The 23,590-nt window shown below is 40.2% G+C and overlaps 1 protein-coding gene across 1 annotated transcript; it reads left to right on the top strand.

The window, feature by feature from the left end:
* Positions 1 to 1,985: 1,985 nt before the first annotated feature.
* PAM68 (PAM68-like protein (DUF3464)) lies at positions 1,986 to 3,207 on the top strand. Its single transcript, XM_087684705.1, has one exon. It carries the CDS (start codon positions 2,045 to 2,047, stop codon positions 2,651 to 2,653), a length of 609 nt encoding a protein of 202 aa, XP_087540831.1. The 5' UTR covers positions 1,986 to 2,044; the 3' UTR covers positions 2,654 to 3,207.
* The last annotated feature ends 20,383 nt before the right edge of the window (positions 3,208 to 23,590 follow it).

Here is a 23,590-nt window from a genome sequence, read left to right as displayed (position 1 = left end):
TAACTCGTGCTTTACATAAGACTGTCATTACTCGTCGTTGTTGTTGTTGAAGCAATTACATAGTAAAAGTTTGCAATAACTGCATCACATCATCATATAGACTTATAGCATCCCCCCATACCACAAATATCTTCCTTCCATCTTTCACGTCGAATTCACCTAAGATGTGGAGGTATTTATCATGTATGGTTGAAAGCAACTAAGACTTAGAAAAGGAGTTCATAGTATAGAGAAAAGATAATTTGTAGAAGTAGAAGGTACAAAGCAACAAAAATCCAAGAGATAGAGTAAACATAACTATTGAATTTATTTATTGCATAAGAGCTTGTCCTCAATCCTTGTACAACATAAACATCCATATAAAGACCATAAAGCTAAGGCTATGGCTCAGTAGAAACCCAAATTAATTCAACCTCTATGCATTATCTTTTCCATATGTGAGATCAAGCATCAAATGATACGTATGTAGCCCACATAGACCAATAATACGATGTTCTCAGCTTTCAAAGTCCCTTCTTTCAACCCAAAAATTTCAGCTTTCAATCTCTTACAAGAGTGGATCCAAAAAATCCAAAAAAGTCCACAAAACCCCCTAAGACTTTGTATCCTCAAAGGGGGGTGCATTTTTGGCCTATCCCACAATCTATACTCAAAGTGCACATATCTTTCTTTTTGCCTCTTCCTCAAGTGTATCATTTCCATCTTATTCTTTGGTACTCATTGACCACTTCTATCCATCATATAATTTATTTTTCATTACATTTTCCATTTTATGTGCATTTAGCTCTTTTTATTACTGTAAGATTTTTGTGCTACAAGCATCTATGGTATTTTGCAATTTAGTCCTCTTCAAATATGAATGCTTGCATTTGTATTTCCTTTTTCATTGTTGCATTCTTTTCATCATGCATTGTTATTGTCCATTCTCTAGGTTTGTGACCATACGTTTTATATCTTGTGCTTTTGAGTGGTGTATGAAATACAACTTCCATTGTTGGAGGTGTTACCTCATCCTAAGAGGTGTCCCCCCATGTATGCATTTGCCATAATTAGATTGGTTGCATTCTCTAGGTTGTTTGGCATAGTTGCTTTTTTAAAAAAATCACTGTTCACAAATTTTGACAGTCTATACACTTCAATTCATAAATGCATGCAAAGCGTATGCCATATTGTTAAAGTGGCATTCATTGTTTGCTATTACATTCACTTTTCAGTCCTTAGAGATATTCAGGGTATTGAAAGAAGATTCATGTGCATGTACCACTAATCAATTGTTGCAGTAGTTTTTTAAACCACAGCATGTACTATTGCATTCACTATATCAACATGTTTTATTCTCTAAGTGTAGGTCACTACATTCTTAGGTTTGCTCCATGTTTTCTAGCAAATCAAAAGTCTTTGTTCCATGTCAAAATAGTGCAGTATTTAGAAATGTGGCATCAGGATTCAGAACTATACGCTTAAATCATTTTTGTGTATAACATTACTGGTTATTGATAGGTTTAAGATTGATTGTGGTGACTACATTGTCGTGTAACATGACAACATTTCTAAGAGCTAATTACTGTTTCATAAGGAACATAAAAGATAAGTTTATGTAATAGTGTGACTTTACTGCAGTTCCAAGCTTGTCGCGCTTTCTACAAACTTCACCTTTCCTCAAACCTCCGAGAACTTGTGCATCTTCCCAACCAATTGGGATGCAACTGGGCTGCTCTATGGTGCCCAACCTTCAAGTAAAGAGACTAGCGATATACCGTTAATAATTTCCGTCCCAACAACCAACTGGGCTGCAACTGGGTGGCTCCTTGGTGCCCTACCGCAGGTGAAGGGACGGGTGATATCCTGTTAGTAGTTTCTACGGAAGGGCAATATAATTGCAGTGCGAAATACAGATTTTCGAGCGCGTGACTGTTTCTTAATGCGTTTTTTCCCCTACCCCGCGGGAGCGCGTGACTGTTCATATCGATATAATAAAAATGTGTAGACGATATTTGTTGGATAAAGGAGATAAGCTCTACCAGAACGCTGAGAGGCGTAGGCTATGGAGGTGGAGCTGATAAAAATGAAACAAGGGGCGGATGCTTGCGTCCGCGCTTCCGTCCTCACAGGAGCCTTCGTCCTCCACCCGCTTCCTTCTTCTTCTTTTCCTTCTGGATGGCCAATTTCCCCCGCAAGGAAGCCATTCCTGCTGCAGCCGCTCGCCCTGAAGGGCCCTAAGGGCTTCGGGCCGGTGGCCGCGCCTTCCTCGCCTCGGCGAAAGCAGCCGCCCTTCCCCGAGGACAGTGAATCTTCTGCTGATCGCAAGCCGAGCCCCGACGTCGACGAGGACGACGAGGTGCCGCAGGTCGTCACAGACAGGATGCTGAGGCGCATCGGATTTACCCTAGGGATCCCTCTGCTGATAGGGTTGCTGTTTTTCCCTTTCTTCTACTACCTGAAGGTGTTGCTGAAGGTGGATGTGCCCGAATGGCTCCCCCTCCTCGTCTCGGGGCTCTTCTTCGGCTCCGCGGGGTTTGGCATCACCTATGGCATTGTCTCCACTAGCTGGGATCCCCTGCGCGAAGGTTCCTTTCTTGGATGGAAGGAGGCCCAGGCCAATTGGCCTGTTTTGCTTCAAACCTGGCAACAGGAAAAGCAGAGGAAGAAGTGATCCCATGTCATGGCATCATAGCAGAGCAAGGGTTTGGGCAAAGCATTATGATGGCACAGCCGTTTATGTATGGGATGCCATAGGATTGAAACATGTCAAAAGATGTACCACTGTACATCAAGATCAGTCACGAGTGAGGTTATCTGTACATGGCAAACTGTACCAGTAAGTCTTCAAGTATGTGAGGCTGGTGAAGGTGCTTGCGCATGTTTCTTATACAAGAACTCTCTGATTGAAGAAGGTGCATGAGCTCTCAATCAAGGAAGTATTGGTTGCTGATTCTCCGCAGGTAGGTACTCCATGAAGTTCGCAGTGCCATTTTACTTTCTAAGACACAGACTTCCCCTTCTTTTTAATGGAGGCTCGGTTTATGTATTAGGGTTGAATTCGGGCTTTTAGCTACTCTCATATAATGGCTTTACTGAATTCTAGCCTTGAGAAGCAGATCAGTTAGCGTTATTTAAATGTTATGAAGCACATCTTCTAGTGTCTTTGATGTAACTAAAATTAGTCTTCGTAAGAGACGAAATAGAGAATGGAGAGATTTTTTATGTATTGGGAAGCATCAATAGTTACTATGGGTTCTTCAGCTAAACTCAGGATTTCAAGAGCTGAGTCGCACCAAAGCTTACAGGAGCAGTAGAAGTGTAGTGAAATGTCTCGCCTCAACATGGTTGCACTGAGGGTCTCAAGATGTAGGTATCTTCGATTTTTGCAGATGTTAGCAGTTTGTATCGAGTGTGAGAATCACAAGAACGACATTGGTTGCAAGTGGAGGCATCGCTATTTGAGAAGTATACCTGAGAACACCATTGATGTATTCATATATCTTGTCTTTGAATTATACATGCTTGAGAAATCTACTTGATGTATACCACTTGAGAACACCATTGGTTGCAAGTTTTCATCGAGTGTGAGCATCACTAGCGCCGAAGCACAAGGTGCTTGCCGAGCCTACATGGCGGTGAAAAGGACGATTTGGATCTCTTAACCTTAGCTAGAGGAGGCGCTTGTTTAGCATATTAATGCTTTGTCATGGTAGGTGGCATCCATCCATCCTTGTCCGTGATCTCGCTCTCTCTCTCTCTCTCTCTCTCCGCGCCCAAAACGCGCATGCCTATTTTTCGATCATCTAACTTGAGAATGTGTCAAGTTAGGGCTAGTCGCTGCCTCACACCTCCTTAATGTAGGTATCTAAATAAGTTTTCTTGACCTATATAATCTTTGTTTTGGTACTTCGTCTCTCCAAACACCCATCACCTCCTCTCTCTATTTTTTTTCACTTCTTTAACACATTGATATTATGTAATGCCATTTTCAAATCTATGGATGCAATTGTAGCAACTACATAGAATAATGATGAGAGAGAGAGAGAGAGAAAAAGAAGATTTGGAGGGATTATAATAGAGTACTTCATGGTGGTTTTTTTCTCTAATCATAATATCTCTTCAATTTGGTTATTAGAAGATATTGTAAAGGAGTGAGATTTTTGTTGAGCTTACAATTTGGATGTGTTTGACCTTTAGGTGCCCATCTTTTAGGCTGGTTAGACATTGGGCCAAAATCGTTGCCCACCCTAAATACAGTCTAGTGTTTCGCTTACACACTAGACGTGGCTAAACAAAATGACAAATTGTGGTTGGCCCACTGGTATAGGCTTCAAACTCTCACCTAATTGGTCAAGAGTTCAATTCTTGATAGCCATTGTTCACTTTTTTAATGTTGGTGGTGGTTGTCTAGTGAATTGGGCATGCACTTAATCCTTGGGTGGGGGATATTCCCTGTCCAAATTTGCACATCACACAAAAAATTCAAGCCCAATCTCCTATCTACATATTAGCCATATGCCCCTTCCTTTTGCATGCCAAATTGGTCGCTTGGGCCTATGTGTAACCAACTTTAGAATGAACATGGTTTGATATGATAAGGGTTGAACTCCCTATAGAGTTTCTATTTTGATCTTTTCTGAATGCGTAAGTATATATGAGTTTGCAATTTTCATTGTACCTTTTCATGGAAACTTTACAATGTTTGCAGGGAAAATCAAGTATCTTCCCATGGTATGGGATCCAATATACTATCATGGTTGAGCGAGAAAGCATGAAAAAGAGGAATTGTGTGAAAGAGCATTTACTATCATTGCATATTAATCATGTTGATTCATGAAGTAAAGTTAAGTGAGAAAGAGCATGAAAAAGAGGAAGTGCACACTAGAGCATGTGCACATGTTTGCACTCCAAAACACCCATTCCCTTTTAGGCCTAATGATGCAAGTTGTGGAACTCTAGCATAACATAATATAAGAGAAAAAAAATGTCCATTTATGGAATCAATGCATACATGTTGAACTTTGAAGGATGAGATTTTTCTCAAAGTTTCTTTTGAGTTAAAAAAGAAAGTGCCAAGACCTACTAACTCAAGGTATAGTGAGATGTTGTGTCAAAACCAAGGGCAAGGATTCAATTCTCATGGCATCATGGCTTCACTCCATTCATGGACCTTGTAACAGTACCATATGTTGAGTTGGTAGTTAAGGGTTTGGGTGTCCCTTAAAGGACAAGTCTTAAATGCAAGTCCCAACATTCAATTAATAAAAGATCCTTTTACACCAAATGATAACATTGTAATATATACCATTGTCAGCATTTTATTGTTGAATTATATGAAAGTCTTTCTAATGAGCATGTTGTACCATTGGTGTTTATCCTTGCTTTAGTAAGCACAAAGATTTGCTTCAAGTATTGATGATGGTTTTGTAAGCACAAAGTTTGGTTTTATTTACTTGCGGTCTTATTACTTGTGTTTTTGTTTTTTCTAATACTAGTACAAGATCTCTTCATCTCTATCTCAAACAATGATAAATGACTCAATAATGAGTGTTTCTAAACATCAAAGATTGGTCTCATTTGCTACTAATTAGAAGCTAACACACTTTTTTATGTTGTATAATTTGTATAGTCATGTACAAGCTCAAGAGGTTATCCTTGTATGAAAGGTGCGAAACGTTTGCTTAATGTGTTGAGGACATTACGCAGTAGTAGTAGTATATTCATCGATGTACAATTTGTTCAGAACATTCAAATAGGATGGATAATGAAGAGCAAACTTCTAAATTACCTTGGATAGAACTTCTAGGCTATGATGATGGCTTTTCCCTCAAGGCCTATTAGAATACAATTACTAGAATTGGAAAATTGGTTGCTTTTAGTCTATACTCTTCTTCTTCTAATAGTAATATTAAAGATAGTGAATTATTATTCATGAATATCTTGTCATAAGCATTTTATGAATGAAAAATTTAAGTCTTTCTTGAGAGACATGGGATTGAAAATAATGGAGTGAGAGAATGCAAAATAAATGCACTTTTAAGTGAGGGTCAAAAGGATATCAACATGATTTCGTTACAAACTTTAAAGTCGTCATTCACAATTGGGCTTGGTTATTTGATTTCACCTTAATGAGCATGACAATCAAGTTGTATTATATTAAGGCAAAAACTCTCAACATTCCATTATGACCCATGTGATATGCCTTTGTTGAATGGGGGTACCCTAGTTTATGATAAATAAGCTACAAGCTAGGGGTTTTTGATGTGCAATTTATATCCTTGAAAATGAAACAACTTAATGCTTTGTTATTATGTATGACCTCATGATCCATAATCTTTTGTTTAAAAACTATTAGTGTTCCCTTAATTGGTTTTACTGGATCCAAAAGTCTCGTATGATTATAAGTACTTGATGTTAAGTTAAGGCTATGGATATTCTTGTCAAATTCTACTAGTCTTCAATGAAGTCACATTCCTTAATCCAAAAGGCTCATAAAATTTGTAAGTCATTGATGCTAAGTTTAGGAAAGCATCAATGCTAAACTCTAGAGAGGTCATAAGGGAATCATGTTCAATTCTAAATAGACATTTTTTTTCCACATTTCATACTCGTGAATGAACGAGTAGAGATGAACTAAATGGGAGTTTAATCCACACACTTCGGATGCCTATCAAGGAGTTCACATGCACAATTTTGTAAAGGAATTTTTTATAGAGAGATGGATGATTGTCATATAGAGGCAATCCTCTCTCTCTCTCTCTCTCTCTCTCTCTCTCTCTCTCTCTCTCTCTCTCATATGCACAATTGCATATACCTTCGATCCCTCACATACACATGCATTTGTGTCTAGGATGCCAACCCTACTTTGACCTCTCATCTAGTAATTTCCACATTCCTATCCCATTCAACTATTATTTGTTCTTGGTTGAAGAATGAGCATCGATCTTTTTTTTTTGGTTAAAATCAAATATTTAGCCTATTGTGATCTCTGGATGATTAGGACTATTACTAAAGTTCTTGAAACTAATTAGTTGATTACATTTATGCAAGGAAATACTAAAATATGATCATTAGGTTACTTGTTGAAGCTTCAAGGGACCAACATAGGCAACAAAATGTGCTTGCGCATGTATTCATCAAGAGAACCTACGTGCACTTGGGTTGGGATAAAATGCAAGTTGGAGATACTCTTTCATGCCTATGCATGTTTACCTTGAGCCGTGATTTAGGTGTCCAATATCATAAGCAAGAGAAGATTATCAAAAATCTAGCACCATGACCCTTTGTTGATTTCATATCGCAATAAATGCACTTCCATGGCTTACACACACACACACACACACACACACACACACACACACACACACACACACACACACACACACACACACACACACACACACACACACACACACACACACACACACACACACACACACACACACACACACACACACACACACACACACACACACACACACACACATAGAGGATATCCTAATATGTCCATGTCAAGTATAAGCATGTCATCCTTTCTCCTGATCCAGAATATGCATGCTATCCTTTGATTTGAAATCCAAAGGCAAGAGAAGAATGAAGATACATATATCACACGAGAGGTTGTGTATATTGAATTGATAAAGGAAAAAACTCATAGTTCTCACCACTATAATAGTGGAAGATGAAAAACTACCTATTATCCTTGCTACCACAAAGTCTTCTATCGTCACTGATGGGTTGCATGTTGTTATTGCTATAATCTATGGAGATCATGATATACAGTAAGAAAAAGGAGAAAGTCCCACCACCACCACAAATAAAAAATGGTTTACCGATAGAACCCATGGATCACAATTGATAAGCCTTGAGTTCATATCAAATCCAATTGACCTTGATTATTCAAGTGTCACAAAAGCTTGTCAAGGTCGATATGCAAGCTAAAGCTTGCCCCTAATTAGGATAAATAAGAATGATAGCAATAAAAGCCATGGCACTATCCTCCTCTGCTTCCTTCTCCTACTTCCATTAGCCTTGGTTTTGTCGATCCAACATGCAAGGTATGCGCAAAATTCCAAAGATGTTAGACCCCTATACACCTTACTTTACCAAGCATTTGCACACACATATACACACTTTCTCTTAGAGGCCAGCCATTATATAAAAAATAGCATGGATGCACATGTTCATGATGGATGAGTTGCATTTTGGATTCTCATTCTTGAGATCATTCTAGACCATGGATTCAACATTGTGGCAACAAGTGTTGAATTCAATTACTACACCTTAGTGACATTGAAAAGGCATTATGAATCTAACAATATAAGGTACCAAGCTAGAAACAATCATGAAACCATGCTAGATAGAAATGATCATGCTTCAATGGAATACACAATGCAAAATACCAATAATATGATTGTTGACAACCTCTTTTCAAATGTGTAAGATATTCAAAATTGGTGCTTAGAAAGATATCTAAATTGTGCTTATTACTTTTATATATGTTGTGAATTAAAAACTTGAGGTTCATCAACATATATATATGCAAGTTCAACTTCTAGCAATACATACTAATGGTTTATACTCACTAGTCATTTGGATCTCATCACTCATTCCTTTTGTGGGATAGGAAAGATTATGCAGTGCTATAAGTTACAAGACAAGGAAAGTTGTTTGGTACCTAAGTTACAAGACAAGGAAAGTTGTTTGGTAAGGGTCCTTCAGTGGATGAAAGATGGTTACAAGACAAGGAAAGTTGTTTGGTAAGGGTCCTTCAGTGGATGAAAGATGGTTACCTAAATGTTCATGTAATCATTAATCCAATTAAATACATGTTAACCAATTGTGTGGTGAGCATTGGGAAGAGATGCAAAAATGTACACTTTCAAGGTAGTCCAATAGAATAGGTCTTCAAGTATAGATAGCAAGGAAGAGATCTTTTTCATTATACCATGGGGATTTTTATTTTTCTTAGTTTTCTTTGGCATAATTCAATTGTACATATGTGAAGTGCACATGAATTTTGGCACAGTGAGAGGTCCAAAACCTAAAACATACAGTGGGGGACATTCCCAAAAGTTATGACAAGTGAAAAGAGAAGCCTTGAGTGGAAGCACACGAGCAGAAGCAAGAGCTAGGGTGGAAGAAGTAAGAGAGCAAGAGCAAGAGACACAGGATGTGGGAACTCCAATAGTCACATGTGTGACCGGCCTTCCCTTATTCAAATATCACTGAAAGAATAAAAAATAAAGTGACACTGATATGTGCCTGTCACCTACAGTGTACATGTGTGCGGGTACTATCAATGTAATAAATGAGAGATTAGGCACAAGTACCTTTACCCCCAACAACCTTCCACTTAAAGGTAAATGTGCTCCTAATGAGGAGGGAACGATAAAAAAGTGACAAAGGACAAATGTACATAAAGTATAATAGGATGAAGAAATACACCATCTCATCCAATGCCCATCACCTTCCTAAGGAGAAGCCAAAATGTTCCATTGAGATACTTTTAGTGAGAAGATCTATACAATTTTGGTTAGTTGAGATCTTGACAAGATCGATGGACTTGTCCTCAATGACCTCTCTAATAAAGTGGTAACACACCTCAATGTGCTTTATCTTTGCATGGAACACTGGATTCTTGGCCTACTAAATAGCACTCATAGAATCTGAATGCAATGTAGGGACCACATCAGTAATACCAAGATTTGCAACCAAACGGCCTATAACCAGAGAGCCTCCTTGCAAGCCTCAATGGCTGCAACATAATCTATCTTTGTAGTGGATAGGGCCATGCATTTTTGTACCCCAAACATCCAAGAAAAAACACCTCCAAAAAAGGCGAAGACATAGCCAGAGGTGGACTTCCTACTATCTGCATGTTCCACATAACCAAAGTTTGTGTGTATCATGATTCTTGTATACTAGGTACCATAACATATGCATATTTTTGTAGTCCCCTTTAGGTGTTGCATGATATCCTTCACGATATCCCAATGCCGCCTGCTAGATGTAACCATATAGCATACCACAACTCCCATTGCAAATGTTATTTCAAGATGAGTGGCTATTATGGCATACATCAAACTACCCACTATAGATGCATAAGGCATCTTGGCCATCTCATCCTTTTTCTCATTAAGCTACAAACAATTAGCTTAACTAACCTTCACATGAGAAGGTAAAGGATAGCCAATTGGCTTAAACATCCTACATATGAAATTTCTCAAGGTCCTTCTAGATGTAATCCTTCTACGATAAGTAAAGGAGCGCCTTAGAGAGATCACGTGTATTGCGCATCCTAAGAATATGCGAGGCTTGTTCCATGTCCTTCATCTCAAAGCTCTTCTTGAGCTAACCTTTTAAGGCATCCAACTCAATATATCATTCACATATATCATTCACATAAAGTACCAAAATCATAAGACTACCATTGTAGGCCTTCTTTGTAAATAAACACGGATCCATATCGTTGCGTGTATAACCCTATGAGTGCATAAAAGCATCAAACTTGTGCTACCGTTCCCTAGGTGCTTGTTTAAGGCCATAAAGGCTCTTTCTTAACTTGCACACTAGGTGTTCTCTACCTTTTTTCTTAAAGTCCTTGGGCTGCTATATATAAATCTCATCATGCAAGACCCTATGTAAGAAAGCCATCTTAACATCCATTTGATAGAGGTCCAGATCTAGCAGTGCAACCAAAGCCAATACCAAGTGTAGGGTAGTCATCTTGACTATAGAAGAGAAGATTTCATCGAAGGCAATACCATGCTCCTACTTAAAATCCTTAGTAACCAATCTAGGCTTATAGGTTGGCTTGGGGTGTCCATGGATACTTTTCAACTTATACACCCACTTGCATTGCAAAGCACGTTTTCCACTAGGCAAAGGAACCAAATCTTACTTATGATTTTTCTATAGTGAGTCATATTTTGACTGCAAGGCCCTCTCTCAAGAGTGACTATCACCTTTGCACATAGCTTCATTATAGGTAAGAGGTTCACCAATATCTATCATCATAACCTAATCCATAAAGGACAAAAAATAATCAAGCTGATGTCTATCTCTGGTAGACCATTGTAGAATAGGATGTGAGGCATATACTTCCTATCTAACATCATGGTCATGGGACAATGGAGCATCCAGCTAGTACATGTTGTCTAGCCGGTTATATAGTAACAGGAGGCTCCTCTTGAAATATCACCCTATGCACCTTAACAACTTACTCATTCTACTTATGCATTCTTTGCTTGTGAAATATAGCATCATGGCTACAAATGGCCTTCCGAGTCTGTGGATCCCATAGGTAATAGCCCATCTCACCTGCATCCGCATAACCAAGAAAGATGTGTTTCATAGACTTAGGATCCATCTTATTGCACTTATCCTTGGGGAACATTGTAGAAAGCCTCACAACCAAAGACATGCAAATGAGTATATGATGAAGGTTTTTCAGACCATATCTCCAACATGATAGCCAAGAGTAGTGCATGGAGAGTGATTAATCAAGTGTACATTAGTAGTACTTGCCTCAACCCAAAAATGATGCACTAAGCTTGCTTGGCTAAGTATATTACAAACTTGCTGCTAAATGGTCTTATTCATGCGCTCAACCATACCATTCTAGGGTGGGATGTACAAGGTGATCAACTGATGCTTAATACCCCTCTTCTCACAAAACTGCTCAAATACTTTAGAGGCCTACTCTTCCCCATTGTCAAAACTTAGGTATTTCAACCTATATCTAGACTAGTTCTCAACAAAAGCAAGCCAATGCTGAAATGTAGCCAAAACTTCTGATTTTTTCTTTATGGATATGCCTAGACCTTATGTATGTGGTACTGTAGCCACTGCCAAAACCTTATTCATTGATATTTGTGGATATACCCAAGGTTATGATGCCATAATGATACATGTGGTACTACAACACTACCAAAATATGGTCAATAGACCCAGATACAAGTAAGGGATAAAGAGTGCTAGACTTGGGCATCTTGTACCAAGACAAGATTCCCATGGGTAAGCTTCCATGAGGAATCACCAAAAGATATAACATAACCTGCATCATCTAACTATCCACCTAAAAGTAGGATTTTAATCAAAGCTCTAGAACATGGCATACATCATGCAAAGTAAACATATCATTAGGACAAAAATGGACTCACAAATGGGCCCTTAGAAATAATATAGTTTCAGATGTGGACCTTTTGGATTGTGCAACAGGAAGGCTAGATGTTAACATCCATGGAGGGTGAATCTTCTCTCTCCAAATCTTGGGTTTTTTATTTAAAAAAGGGGTAGTGGGGATTTTAAAAAAGGGGAGAATGAATAGTACACAAAATTTGAGTTTCTCTCACCTTGTATTTCCCCCCCTTTTTTGGGGAATTTTCAATTTTGGTTTTTTCCCTCTCACAAAATCAGCTTGACCCAAAAGTTGAGCAGCATACTACTTTCCCTCTCTTGTCTATATTCGTGAATTTTCGTCTCCATTGAAGCTCCCTAGTGAGAGTAATTATGGTTTTGAGCATTGTCATGGGATTTCATGTTTACAGTGTGAAAAATGGAGATGCTATGTATCATGTAGGTTTGCATACTTGGTCTACAAGAGCTTCAAGATAGGTTACAAGACATAATGCAGTAACTCTTTAAGTTCATTTTTACTTTGAAGTCACTTAGTTCAGCAAGTCTACTAGGTTTGAGCACGGGACATGGTATATGCCCCTGTTAGTGACCTAGGCAACTAGAGTATGCCTTATGCAACTGAGTTATGTAGGTGAAGAACATGGAGATTAGTGTGAGTTGCATCGCAAATCACGAGTGTGGGCTGCATGGAGAGAGTTGGACCATAGGTGGAGCTTTCAAGGGCATGCAACTAGATTTCAACTCAAAAACATGCAAGATTAAGGAGAGGAAGGTAAAGTGTGTCTAGGGTAAGCATTTGGGAAAAGAGGAAGAGAGCTGTGGTGATGTCCTGAATAGGAAAGAACATGGAATCCATGACCAACAAGGTCACTTCTTGGTTTATCTTCTTTCGCTCAGATCTTTTCTTGATTCCTAGAGCTTGGTTCTTGCTCCCGAGATCTAGTGTACCACTAGGAACAACCAAAGGTGTGATTTTTCTTGGTATGTGGGCTATTTTGGACTATTCAAAACTGTCATAAATAAGGCAGCCTACAATCCACTCAATTTGGAAGAGCTTTTGCAAGTTATCTAAGTGCATGTATGTATTGGATATAGTCCCTAAATAGCAAGGCAACCTTGGGCATTCATTAGAGAAGCTTATGATTGGATTTGTATACATTCTGGAGCCTTGATTGAGGGCTCGAATAGACTATTATTGATAGGGATGAAGTGCTTCTTTAGCTTTGACAGGGATTTGATAGAAGTATTTGATATATGTCTTAATTGTAAAGGCTTCTACCACTACTAGATTGAATCTACATGTAATTTTGAGGTGAATACCTATAGCAGTCAATGGATGGCAGCAGCATGGATCATGGATTATGATAATGGGTTATGTTATGTATTTTTGTATGAGTTGACCTATTGTCTCAGTGTGTCTTGGGCTTCAACCCACCCTTATTTGGATGTATTTGGTTATGAGCTATGCTTATAAGCTAATGCCTTCCATGTATGATAAGATGCTTAAATAAATTGACTCGCTTCACCTCTATTAGTTTTCTTCTACATCTTCTATTTCTTTAAACCCCTTCACTTCCGTCTACTCCTCTCCATGAATCTCCCTTCACCCTACTGTCTCTTACCCCTGTGGTAGACTTTCGACCCCAAACGCTCCAACAGTTTTGAACCCGATGTGAAAGTTGGCAGCAGGTGTGTAAAGATGGGAGATTCTGTAGGTTCGAGTAGTGGTGATGCTCTACAACAGATGATTGCTTTGTTGCAGCAGCAACAATGACAGTAGTTGTTATTACAACATCAGATGCAAACTTGGCAGGAAGCAAAAAGAAGTGATTCCTTAGCTGTGAATGCATTCCAAGCAATGGGACATGAATTGAAGCAGTTCAAGGGTCAAAATGTTTCAGTCTTCATCCAGTTGTATGAAGAAAAGATTTGTTCCATGGGGTACTGCAGTATGCATGGAGTCCCATTTGGCCATGCATACATTGCATGATTGGATTAATGAGTTACCTAGAAGAGATGCTACTTGGGAAACTTTTAAGAAAACTTTGAGAGAAGAGGTTTTCTTGGAAGATGTAGAATTGGTAACTAAAAAGGCATTTACAAATTGGATTGAAAATCCCAATAAAGGGTTGGCTGCTACAGCTTTGCTTCATAAATTTGAAAGTCGGTATGTGCAGTTGGATGCCAATGAGCAACAATTATGGGAGAGTCAGAAAATTGATTTGTTTCTAAAGTTTGCAAATCCTATCTTGTAGGAGAAGCTGACTGATCGTTTAGAAGATGCCTCTTCTGAAACGGGGTTGAAATCAGATTGGGCTAATATAACTGAGGTAGTGCATATATTGGTAAAGAGAGAGTAGATGAAATTAAGATGGGGTACAAGCACCACACTTGTTAGTGCTCAAAAGGGGGCTGAAATTGCAGCCAAGGCACCTATAGCTATGGCAAAAAAGCAGGCTATACTTGTTGGTCCAGCTCTTAAAGGTGATACTATGGTGGATGAATAAATCAAGGGCATGCATGATTTGAGGCTGAATTTGACAGAAATCAATGCAAAGGTCGAAAAGTTGGATGTCAAGGTAGAAGAGAAGGGTCGGACAATAGCCCAAAGACTGTATAGAGAAGGATACAGAAGGAGATGCATTTGGTGCAACAATTTATAACATGAAAAGTGAGACTATACAACCTACCATGAAGTGGAAGCGAAAAGGTTAGTCCTTTGGAAAGATGGAAAAATACATGCAACTGAAACTGGTCTTCCAATAGAGCCAAATTTTGGAAATGGTGGTATGCAAAAGAGGTTGGAAGAGATGGCTACAAGGACAACATTTGTAGCCATAGATACAGCCACATATGGTTTGAGAATTGAAAGGGCTGATGAAGCTCGTAAAAGATGCATGGCTAAAGCAAAATCTCGTGTTTGGATGCAAGCATTAGATTGCACGGAAAAGGGCAAAACATAAAAGGATGAATTGGCTAATGCAAGTTAGAGTATACGAGGGAGAATAGAATGGAGTGCACCAGTGGATTCATTTTCAACCTATACTTATTTGGCTGAAGTTCATAATCAAGAAGCTCTTGTGGAAGAAAAGAGAAGAAGAGAAGAGGACACTACTGGTCCTTCCTGTTCAGGTCCATCTAAATGCATAACACTGTTGGCCGATTGATGTAGATCCAGGATGGCAAATGCAAGCAGAAAACAATGCATTAGGGGATCTTTATGTAGCTTGTCCGAATGTACCCATGACTATTAGAGATGTTAGGGATGAATATATATTTTTTTGTGTAGGAATCATGTAGTTATCTAGTAATTTTGGGGTAGCTCTATATTTCAGAATCAAGGCGGGAAACAAAAGCCTTGGATGATGGTTCTTCATATGCTTGAGTAATATGGAGTAAAGATAATACAAAGGCGGTACAGTTTCTCACTGTTTGTGTGAATCATCCCCGCAATTGGGGTAGGCTATGGGATAATCCTATGACACCTAATGCATGAGATTTTAAGGGTATTTAGACAGCATTGTTGTAAGTGGAGTCTATGGCAATGCCTCTAGGAAGATAATTATGCCTCCAAGAAAGGGGGAAACTGTGTTTGTCTCTGGATTGCAGGAATGGATAGCATAGTCTTGGCAATTTTAAGAATATGTCAGCTATGTGCAAAGATGAAAAGAAACATGGAGGTTGGGCTAAAAAAGAGCTGAAGATATATGGTTTGATGGCTGCAAATGAAGGTATTTGAGGGTTGTTTTCGGGGCTGGTTGATGTTGATATAGTGGTTGAAATTTTTGTAGCCATTAATGTTGAAAACAAGGCTAAAAAAGAGGTTATTTATGTTGAAACTTTAGAGATGTATGAAGTCATTCAAGAGTTTGCTGAGCATGAATGTTATGGGCTGCAATAATATGGGTTGCAAAATAGGGCTGAAGAAAGGGTGGATACAAAGTACAAAATAATTGCAAAGAAGGTTAAGCCTATGGCTTTGCGTTTATCACCTGAAAGTGATGGGTTTGTTGAAAAAGTGTCTCAACAACCTAGTTTGTGGGATCCACATGGAGTAGGACATAAATTCACAATTGAAACTTTACAAAAGCTAATAGTTGCAAGCTTTCTTTTGCATGCAGAAAGAGCTTGTTTCTTGCAAATGTTGGCAAGGCATGGGAAAGCCTTTGCGTTTCAGCCAGTTGAAATTGGATGTGTTGATCTAACCATAGTTGCACCTATGGTGATCTTTATAGTATCTCATGTGCCATGGAATTTAAAACATATTCTAGTGCCTCGGACATATTTGCCTAAGCTACTAGAGCTTTTGAATGAGAAGATTAGGATGCGGATTTTTGAGCCCTCTTTAGCTCCATATTCGAATTGGTGGTTTAATGTTCCAAAGAAGAATCGTGCTTGGAGGTTTATACAGGATTTACAACCAGCTAATAAAGTCACCATAAGGAATGTTGGATAGGTCCGATAGTGGATGAATTTGCAGAAGCATTTGCTGGCAAGGCAATTTACTCTATGGGTGATTTATACTTAGGATATGATCAGTTCCAGCTTGCATTGGAAAGTCATGATATCACTACCATGAAGACACCACTTGGATTGGTTAGGATGTGTACGCTTCCACAGCGAGAAACCAATTCAGTGGCACATATGATGAATGCTATGCATAAGGTTTTGAGGAAGTATAATCCTAGGAAGGATTCAAAGGGGGGGGGGGAGCAAAAAGAGAGCTAAGTGATGTAGCAAGATGTATAATGGATGAAAATGATCAACCGAATTCAAATAGGAAAGAATGCAAGGAGGAAATAGATGTTTCTTGTGAATTATTTCCAAGTTTCATGCCTCTGAATCAGCATGGCAAATTGTCACACGTATTCTTTCTTGGGTTTTTGTTAGTGATGAGTCAATTTATAATGCTAATGTTGGCTTGGTGTGATGATAGGCATCTACCATGGCAGGATAGAGTAAACTCCCATTCACTGAAGTGGAGCTGACAAAGTATGGAATCAGCATCGAGACGCGTGGATCTAGCCAGTTCACGTTCAAGCATACCATGAATTTAGATGAAGCCATCCTGGAAGAGCCGGCCGTGAGGGAGTTGGTGGACAAATGCAACCTCCAAAAGTACATGAAAAAGGTCAGATAGGCTGTAGACTACAGCATGTGCACTGATCTCTTAAGGAGCTTTGATGAAGGGAGGAGTTGTGACATGGTCACAGTAAGGACTGGTGACCAGGAAAGAAGGGTGCAAGTGCCTCTTAATGCAGATATTGTCAAGAAAGCCTTGGGGCTTGTGTCCAAGAAGGAGAGGTGCCCGGTGCCCAAAAAGAGATGTGTATGCCATGATGGGAGTCAAAAAAGAGGATGTGTGACATTCCAGACCCTGCGACAAGGATGCAAGCTAAAATGGTCCACGCCCTTTTCTCGAGCCACAGATACAATGCATTAATGAACAGAATCAGGGTGCCATTGCTAGAAAGCATTGTGGCAAGGGTTCCAGAGGAGGTGGATTGGAATGGATTCATCCAAAAAACTATCAGGATTTTAGCCGCACTCCTGGCTCCAGCCGCAGCACCAGTTGGTGAGGAATCCCCGGCCTCTATTGCACGATCCGCAAGAAAAAAGCCTGCCACAAAAGCCTCTACAATCACATACAGAGGTGTCCTAATGGCAATCATTGACGAGACTATCAAGGATATTGGTGTAGATGAAGAGCAAGCTATACACCGAAGCTCACCTCACCGTGAGGAAGAAGGTTCGAGCGAAAAGAAGGTAAGCGACAAAGGGGAGCCGGAAATACCACCCACTCAAGCGGCCAAACCACAGAAGCATAAGAAGACTGACAAGAGCCAGAAGAAGAAGGAAGAAAGACTGAGCACAGAAGAGTGAGCCGAGGTGAAGAGGGCTCAAAGAGAGTTAAGGAGGATGGAGGAGGAACAAAGGAAGAAGGAAGAGGAAGAACTCGAAAGAGTTAGAGAAGAATCAAGGAGGGCAGAAGAAGAGAGGCAAAGAAGGGCGGAGGAGAAAGCCGATGAGCTAAGGATGAAAGAACTGGATGAGTTGGCAAAGGCCACTCGCAGATCTATTGAAGAAACCCATGGGGGAGGAGAGATCGACCCTTTGAGTCCCCGCCATGAGGCTGAAGCAAGTGGCAGCGTGGAAGCGGCCCCAGTGGCTGTAGGCAAGGGCAAATCCCTGCTGCACCCCCTGCCTTCCTCCTTTGTGCCGGTGTCAACCGACACCACAATTGCCTTGCAACCCATGCCCTCTCTAGACACGGCCCAACTGATGAGCATGATGCAGATGCTTGTCAATAAAGTGGTTGAGATTGTACCGAAAACTGGAGCGAAAAGACCTGCTCCCGTAGATGTTGAGTCCAAGAAAGATCCAAAACGACAAAAGCTAGAGGCATCAACCACTACAGTCCCTACTCCCATGCCACCTAGTGCAGAATACGATGCTTATGTGGCTGAGCTTCTAGCACAATTGGACAAGGCAAAAGTAGAAAAGAAGGTGGCCCTAGTGGAGCTAGAGGAAGAAAAGGAAACTTTGGCAGCCTTGAGGCTAGAAGTTTCAAAGCAAGGAGCTAACCAAAAAAGGGAGATGAAAGCGCTACAAGATCAACTGGAAGCAAAAACGAAGAAAGCTTAGGACAATGAGAGCAGCTTGAGACAAATACTGGAAGACGAAGAGCAAAACCTGGTGGTAGAGCAGCAGAGCTTAAAGTTACTAGTGTAGCAGTATGCTGACCTGGAACAGAGAATTGCCAAACTAGAAAGGTACGAACAGATAGCAACTCAAGAAGGCAAGCCAAGCAAGCGGCAAGAGGATACCATAGCTTTTCAGCTATGGTATGGACTTGAGGAACAAGACAGACTGGAGAGAGAGATAGAGTTCCTAGTAGAAGAAAGGCCAAAAATCCCCGCAGCAGAAGCACAAAGGCTACAACATGAGGCACAATGGTTGCAAGGTGCATTGGAGATTGCCAAGAGAGACACCTCATGGTCATGGCCTTCACACAAAGAAGATTGCACCTTGCAGAGATCCAAAGCCACAAACAACTGGTGTAAGAAAAGTCAGAACTAATTGCTGAGGTAGAACAGAGATTCAGCATTGCAAATCAAGCAAAAGAAATTACTGAAGAATAGCTCGCTCGAAAATCTAGGGAGAGGAACCAACTCTGGTTCTTAACAAATGAACAGCAGAGCAGGTGGTAACCACCTTGGCAACTGAGCTAGAAGAGGGAAGAAAGAAGATGGACAAGAGAGCCAATGAGTAGGAAAAGAACAATTTTGAAAGGGTTAGGCAATTAACTGAACGCTTGGTAGTGGCTAAGTGCGAGAGAGTGCTTGTCGAATCCAGGGCAGAAGCTGCCAATGTATGTGCCAACGCACAAAGGCAAGCCTTTCTCGGCACAGTACTACATGTCACCCAAGTAGAGGGCAATGATTCAGTGGAGAAGGTAAGAAGGAAGCTAGAACTAACTGCCCGAGCACTAAGGTATGGCCTTCAAGAACGGGAGCTTCCAACAGGCATAGAAATCACAAAGGAGCAGCAATTTCACTACTTGCGCCATGCCGGCCTCTCCACTATTGAGCTTAAGGAACTTGGGTTCGAAGAACATGAGTAGCCAACACCACCACAACTGGCTCCAGTTGTGGCCAAGCAGAATGTCGAAGAGGGTCCGAACTTGGAGCAAGATGAAGAACAACAAAGAATACCCAGTCCGCCTCTACTAGACCTCCCGCTTGAAGAGCCCAAAGATGCCCACATGCCCGAGAACATTGTGGCAGCCAGAAGAAGAAGACAGGAATTGGCAGAGGAAGCCCAACGCAGAGCACGATCACTGCCTAGACAATCCCATGAAGAGCCGGTGCCACTACGAGGGGATCCCAATCCTATCGATTGGCCACAGGAATTGGTCATATGGCGTGAACGAAAGTTCCAGACGAGGCCATTTGAGCTTTCATTTGCTTATCCACACTCTCTGGACCATGCGTTGCCTCTAGGCATTCTAGCCAAGATCAAGGATCTGGCCAATGATCTTGCAAACAAGTGGATAGAGAAAAGAAGCCTCATAATAACCAGGTGGAGGCAAGAGCCTGCAGACTACTGGGGGCAGGACAAGGTAAACAGGGTTCCCAAAATTGTCCAAGGCTACGAGGCACAGCCAAGTGGTGGAGGAGGATTTGGGATGCCAATTTTGACACCTGGACCGCCTTCTGCAGCTCACTCCTTGAAGAACGCAACAACCCATCTACATGCCCTACCCTTGTAGGCATGGAGTTGACTATGTCCGAAACATTCATGGGGATTTTGACTTTCCTAGGATATATCACGTAAATGCCCGGAGCCCCGAGGAATGCCTAGTCTTTAGAATAGAGGATCTCCTCCCATCTATCAACCGCTTCCTCGCGGATTTTTCTTCTTGCCCGGATCCAGCCTTCTTAACCACGTGTAATTATATTAGGCTTATCAAATTTCTATTAATGCAGAAACCCACAAGTGAGGAAGCCCACCTCCCTCCACTCTTTTTTGACATCAACCTAGGGATAGATAGTAGAGCCATGACTAGATTAATGATGAGGGCAACCCTGCTTCCCTCCTTTTGCCTAGAAATCTTAGAGGATATGAATGATACCCGCTTCACGAGGTGCAATCATCCCTTCTTATCATCCACACCTCTGAAGGCCTGGGCCGCTATTAAAGAATATCTACAAAGTCACGCATTCCTATCCCAATGCTTGCGACCACCTCGTAATCCAACTAAAGGTGATATGCATTAGCCAGGACACCTTCCTTGTATGCAATTCTTCAAAAAAAAAAGTGTGGGACATTACCAAGGGCTTACCCAAGGTTAGACCCATCTCCCAATTCCATTACACATGCACTTACACCACACCGTGAGACAGACACACCTCTTAGGGAGTGCACAACTTTCTCTTGCAAGCTATGATCGTGACTCAGTGCTGGTGACCCAGCTAAGGAAGACCATCCATGACATCTGCTAATGACTAGGAATTTTTCCATAAGTCAGACAGGACACCACTACAGCAACTTCAGGAGCTTTTGCATACTCCGACGGTTAAATGGACCAACATGCTTGATGTGGCCAACCATCTGCCTGCTGATGGATACCATAACTGAACCAAATCAAGCAGAAGGAAAACTCAGTGATGAACCCACCATTGGCATAGATCTTGGAAAATCTCCTCAACTCCTCTCTTCATCTTCTCTTCTTCTCTTCTCTTCTCTTCTCTTCTCTTCTCTTGCACGGCTATGGAGGATGGAGCTTGACGCAAGGGGGCTTGCGCTTGCTTGAGATTGCCACAAGGATCATGGAACTAGCAGAGTGCAAGAGAGAGGAAGGAACTCAATTGAGCATCAAGGTAAGCTCAGTACACCCGTAAAGTAGGCATTGGGCATTGGCTATGTGAGAGGTAGCCATGGCCGCTCGACTTGAAACGCTTGATCAATAAGCAGTCTGTAGGTCTCGGGGTAGAGCTCCGAAGCTCCCCTCTAGATAGGTGCTCATTTCTTTCTCTCTCCCATGTACTCACACACTCTCTCTTTCTTCGTCTCTGTGTTTTCCCTTTTCTACTATCTTTACTATAGGGTTCGATGCTTGTTTTAACTTAAGGATCAATTGTTGTTACAATACTTAACACAAGGTAGAGTAGAGATTCTGTAGCTCAATTTATTGGTTAATATGCCATATTTTGTGGTGCTAAAATTTATTCATTTGATTAGTGACTTTTATGTTTGATGGGATTGATATTTTCTTTTGTCCATCATTTGCAATGGATTTGGATCAGCATGATTTAATCTTATCTTCAGTAGATCAGCTTATAGGTAAATTGACCCTATTTTGTGTTGCTTCTATTCATGAAGTTAACTAGATATTTTTTTATTAAAAGGGATTCCTGTAAGTATTTTTGTTGAAAGGGATTCATGCAGGTATTTTTTTTTTTGTACATGCAGGTATTGTACAAGGTTTAGGTGAAGCATATAATTCTCGATCCACTATTTTGATGTCGTGAGTGATTTCTTTGTGCTGGACGATATGGATCTACTGGAATCGATGGTTCAAAATCCTCTACTTTATTGGCTATGTGTGTCCATTCACATCTCCATGCCAATTGGCAATGATCCATGAAACTCTTGTATCATATCATCCATATAACCTACAATGTGTTGAGTCATAGAATATCTCAGGTGTCAATTAAATGTGCCGATTAAGATTTGCATGCCATGTGGCTGCTATTCTTGTAACAATTACTCTATAATACCCGTGTTTCATACAATGCATTGAGTCAAATCAGACTCCTATTCATTATAATGAAATTTAGTTTGGCAAAATTCTATGAGTATTCTTGTGCTTTTCTTTTCATTATATTTCATGTAAATGCTATGATTAAAGTGATGCCTTGAAATTGAATCTATACTTTGTGTCAATGTACATATCCACATGCATTTCAATATTGATGTTTGTGTCTATTTACAAAAGTATAAACATCTCGTAATGCCATGGTAATTTGTATTGCATATTGGTGATTACTAGATAGACTTAAAATGCTTACTATTTAGGGGTTAATAATACATACTTCTTTACATCTAATGCCTAGGTTATAATGTATGTGAGAAAAACAAGAATTCTCTCGACAAAAGTATGTAACAGAAAAGATGAAGAAGGAAATTGGATTACTGATACATATCATTGCTTGTCTTGGGTACATATGCGTCCAAGTATGAAGGGAGTTTTCAGGGTGAAAGCATCTATAATTACAAATATACCAAAGCAGTGGAAGGGTAAAATTTTAGCTCTCAGACAAAGAAATGTTGATTCTCACCTTGTAATATAGGTGTTGGTACAACATGTATTCATGCAAAAACAAATACATATTTCGACCCACTGTGCCCTTTCAACGAAACATTGCAAATAGTAAGTATTTGTAACTCGTTGAGAATGAGAAATTTCATGATATCTATATCACTAGTTGTCTCGTATTTATAGAAGTATACCCTTTGGATTGCTGTGAGTGACAAAATGTCGAGAGTTTCATAGGTTCTTTTAAGTGTTACCACCTCAAAATTAGTAGATTTCTCTTTGAGGGGCATACAACTAAGCAACTCATAAAGGACCTTTTTTTTTCTATGACTCCAAGTACATATTTTCCAAGGGGGGTCAAGAATATGGGACCCTTGAGTCTATGCACATACCGAATCTCAATAGCATAGAATGGCCATTGTGTAGTAGTGACATTTTGCACATGTGTAGCACAAAAATTTCAACAAACATATTGAACTCTATCAAGCCAAGCACTAGCTCAACTATAAATGTTACTGTCATTTGTGAGGGATATGCGTCCCAAGTGTTGCAAATGGAGGATGATTGGCCCTTGAGTATAATGCGACAGGAAACTACAATGTTAATGCAGAATCCACCTACTAGCTTCTATTTTAAACTAGATGG

This window comes from Lygodium microphyllum, chromosome 1 (assembly GCF_053477565.2).
Source record: "Lygodium microphyllum isolate KBCC chromosome 1, Lygodium_microphyllum_v1.1.10, whole genome shotgun sequence".
NCBI classification, from domain to species: Eukaryota; Viridiplantae; Streptophyta; class Polypodiopsida; order Schizaeales; family Lygodiaceae; genus Lygodium; species Lygodium microphyllum.
Note: the sequence above shows the minus strand (reverse complement) of the source record. Positions and strands in the feature narration are given on the sequence as shown.

Excerpts from the sequence above, each read along its gene's own strand:
- PAM68 (XM_087684705.1), top strand. The coding sequence starts at position 2,045 with ATGGAGGTGGAGCTGATAAAAATGAAACAAGGGGCGGATGCTTGCGTC.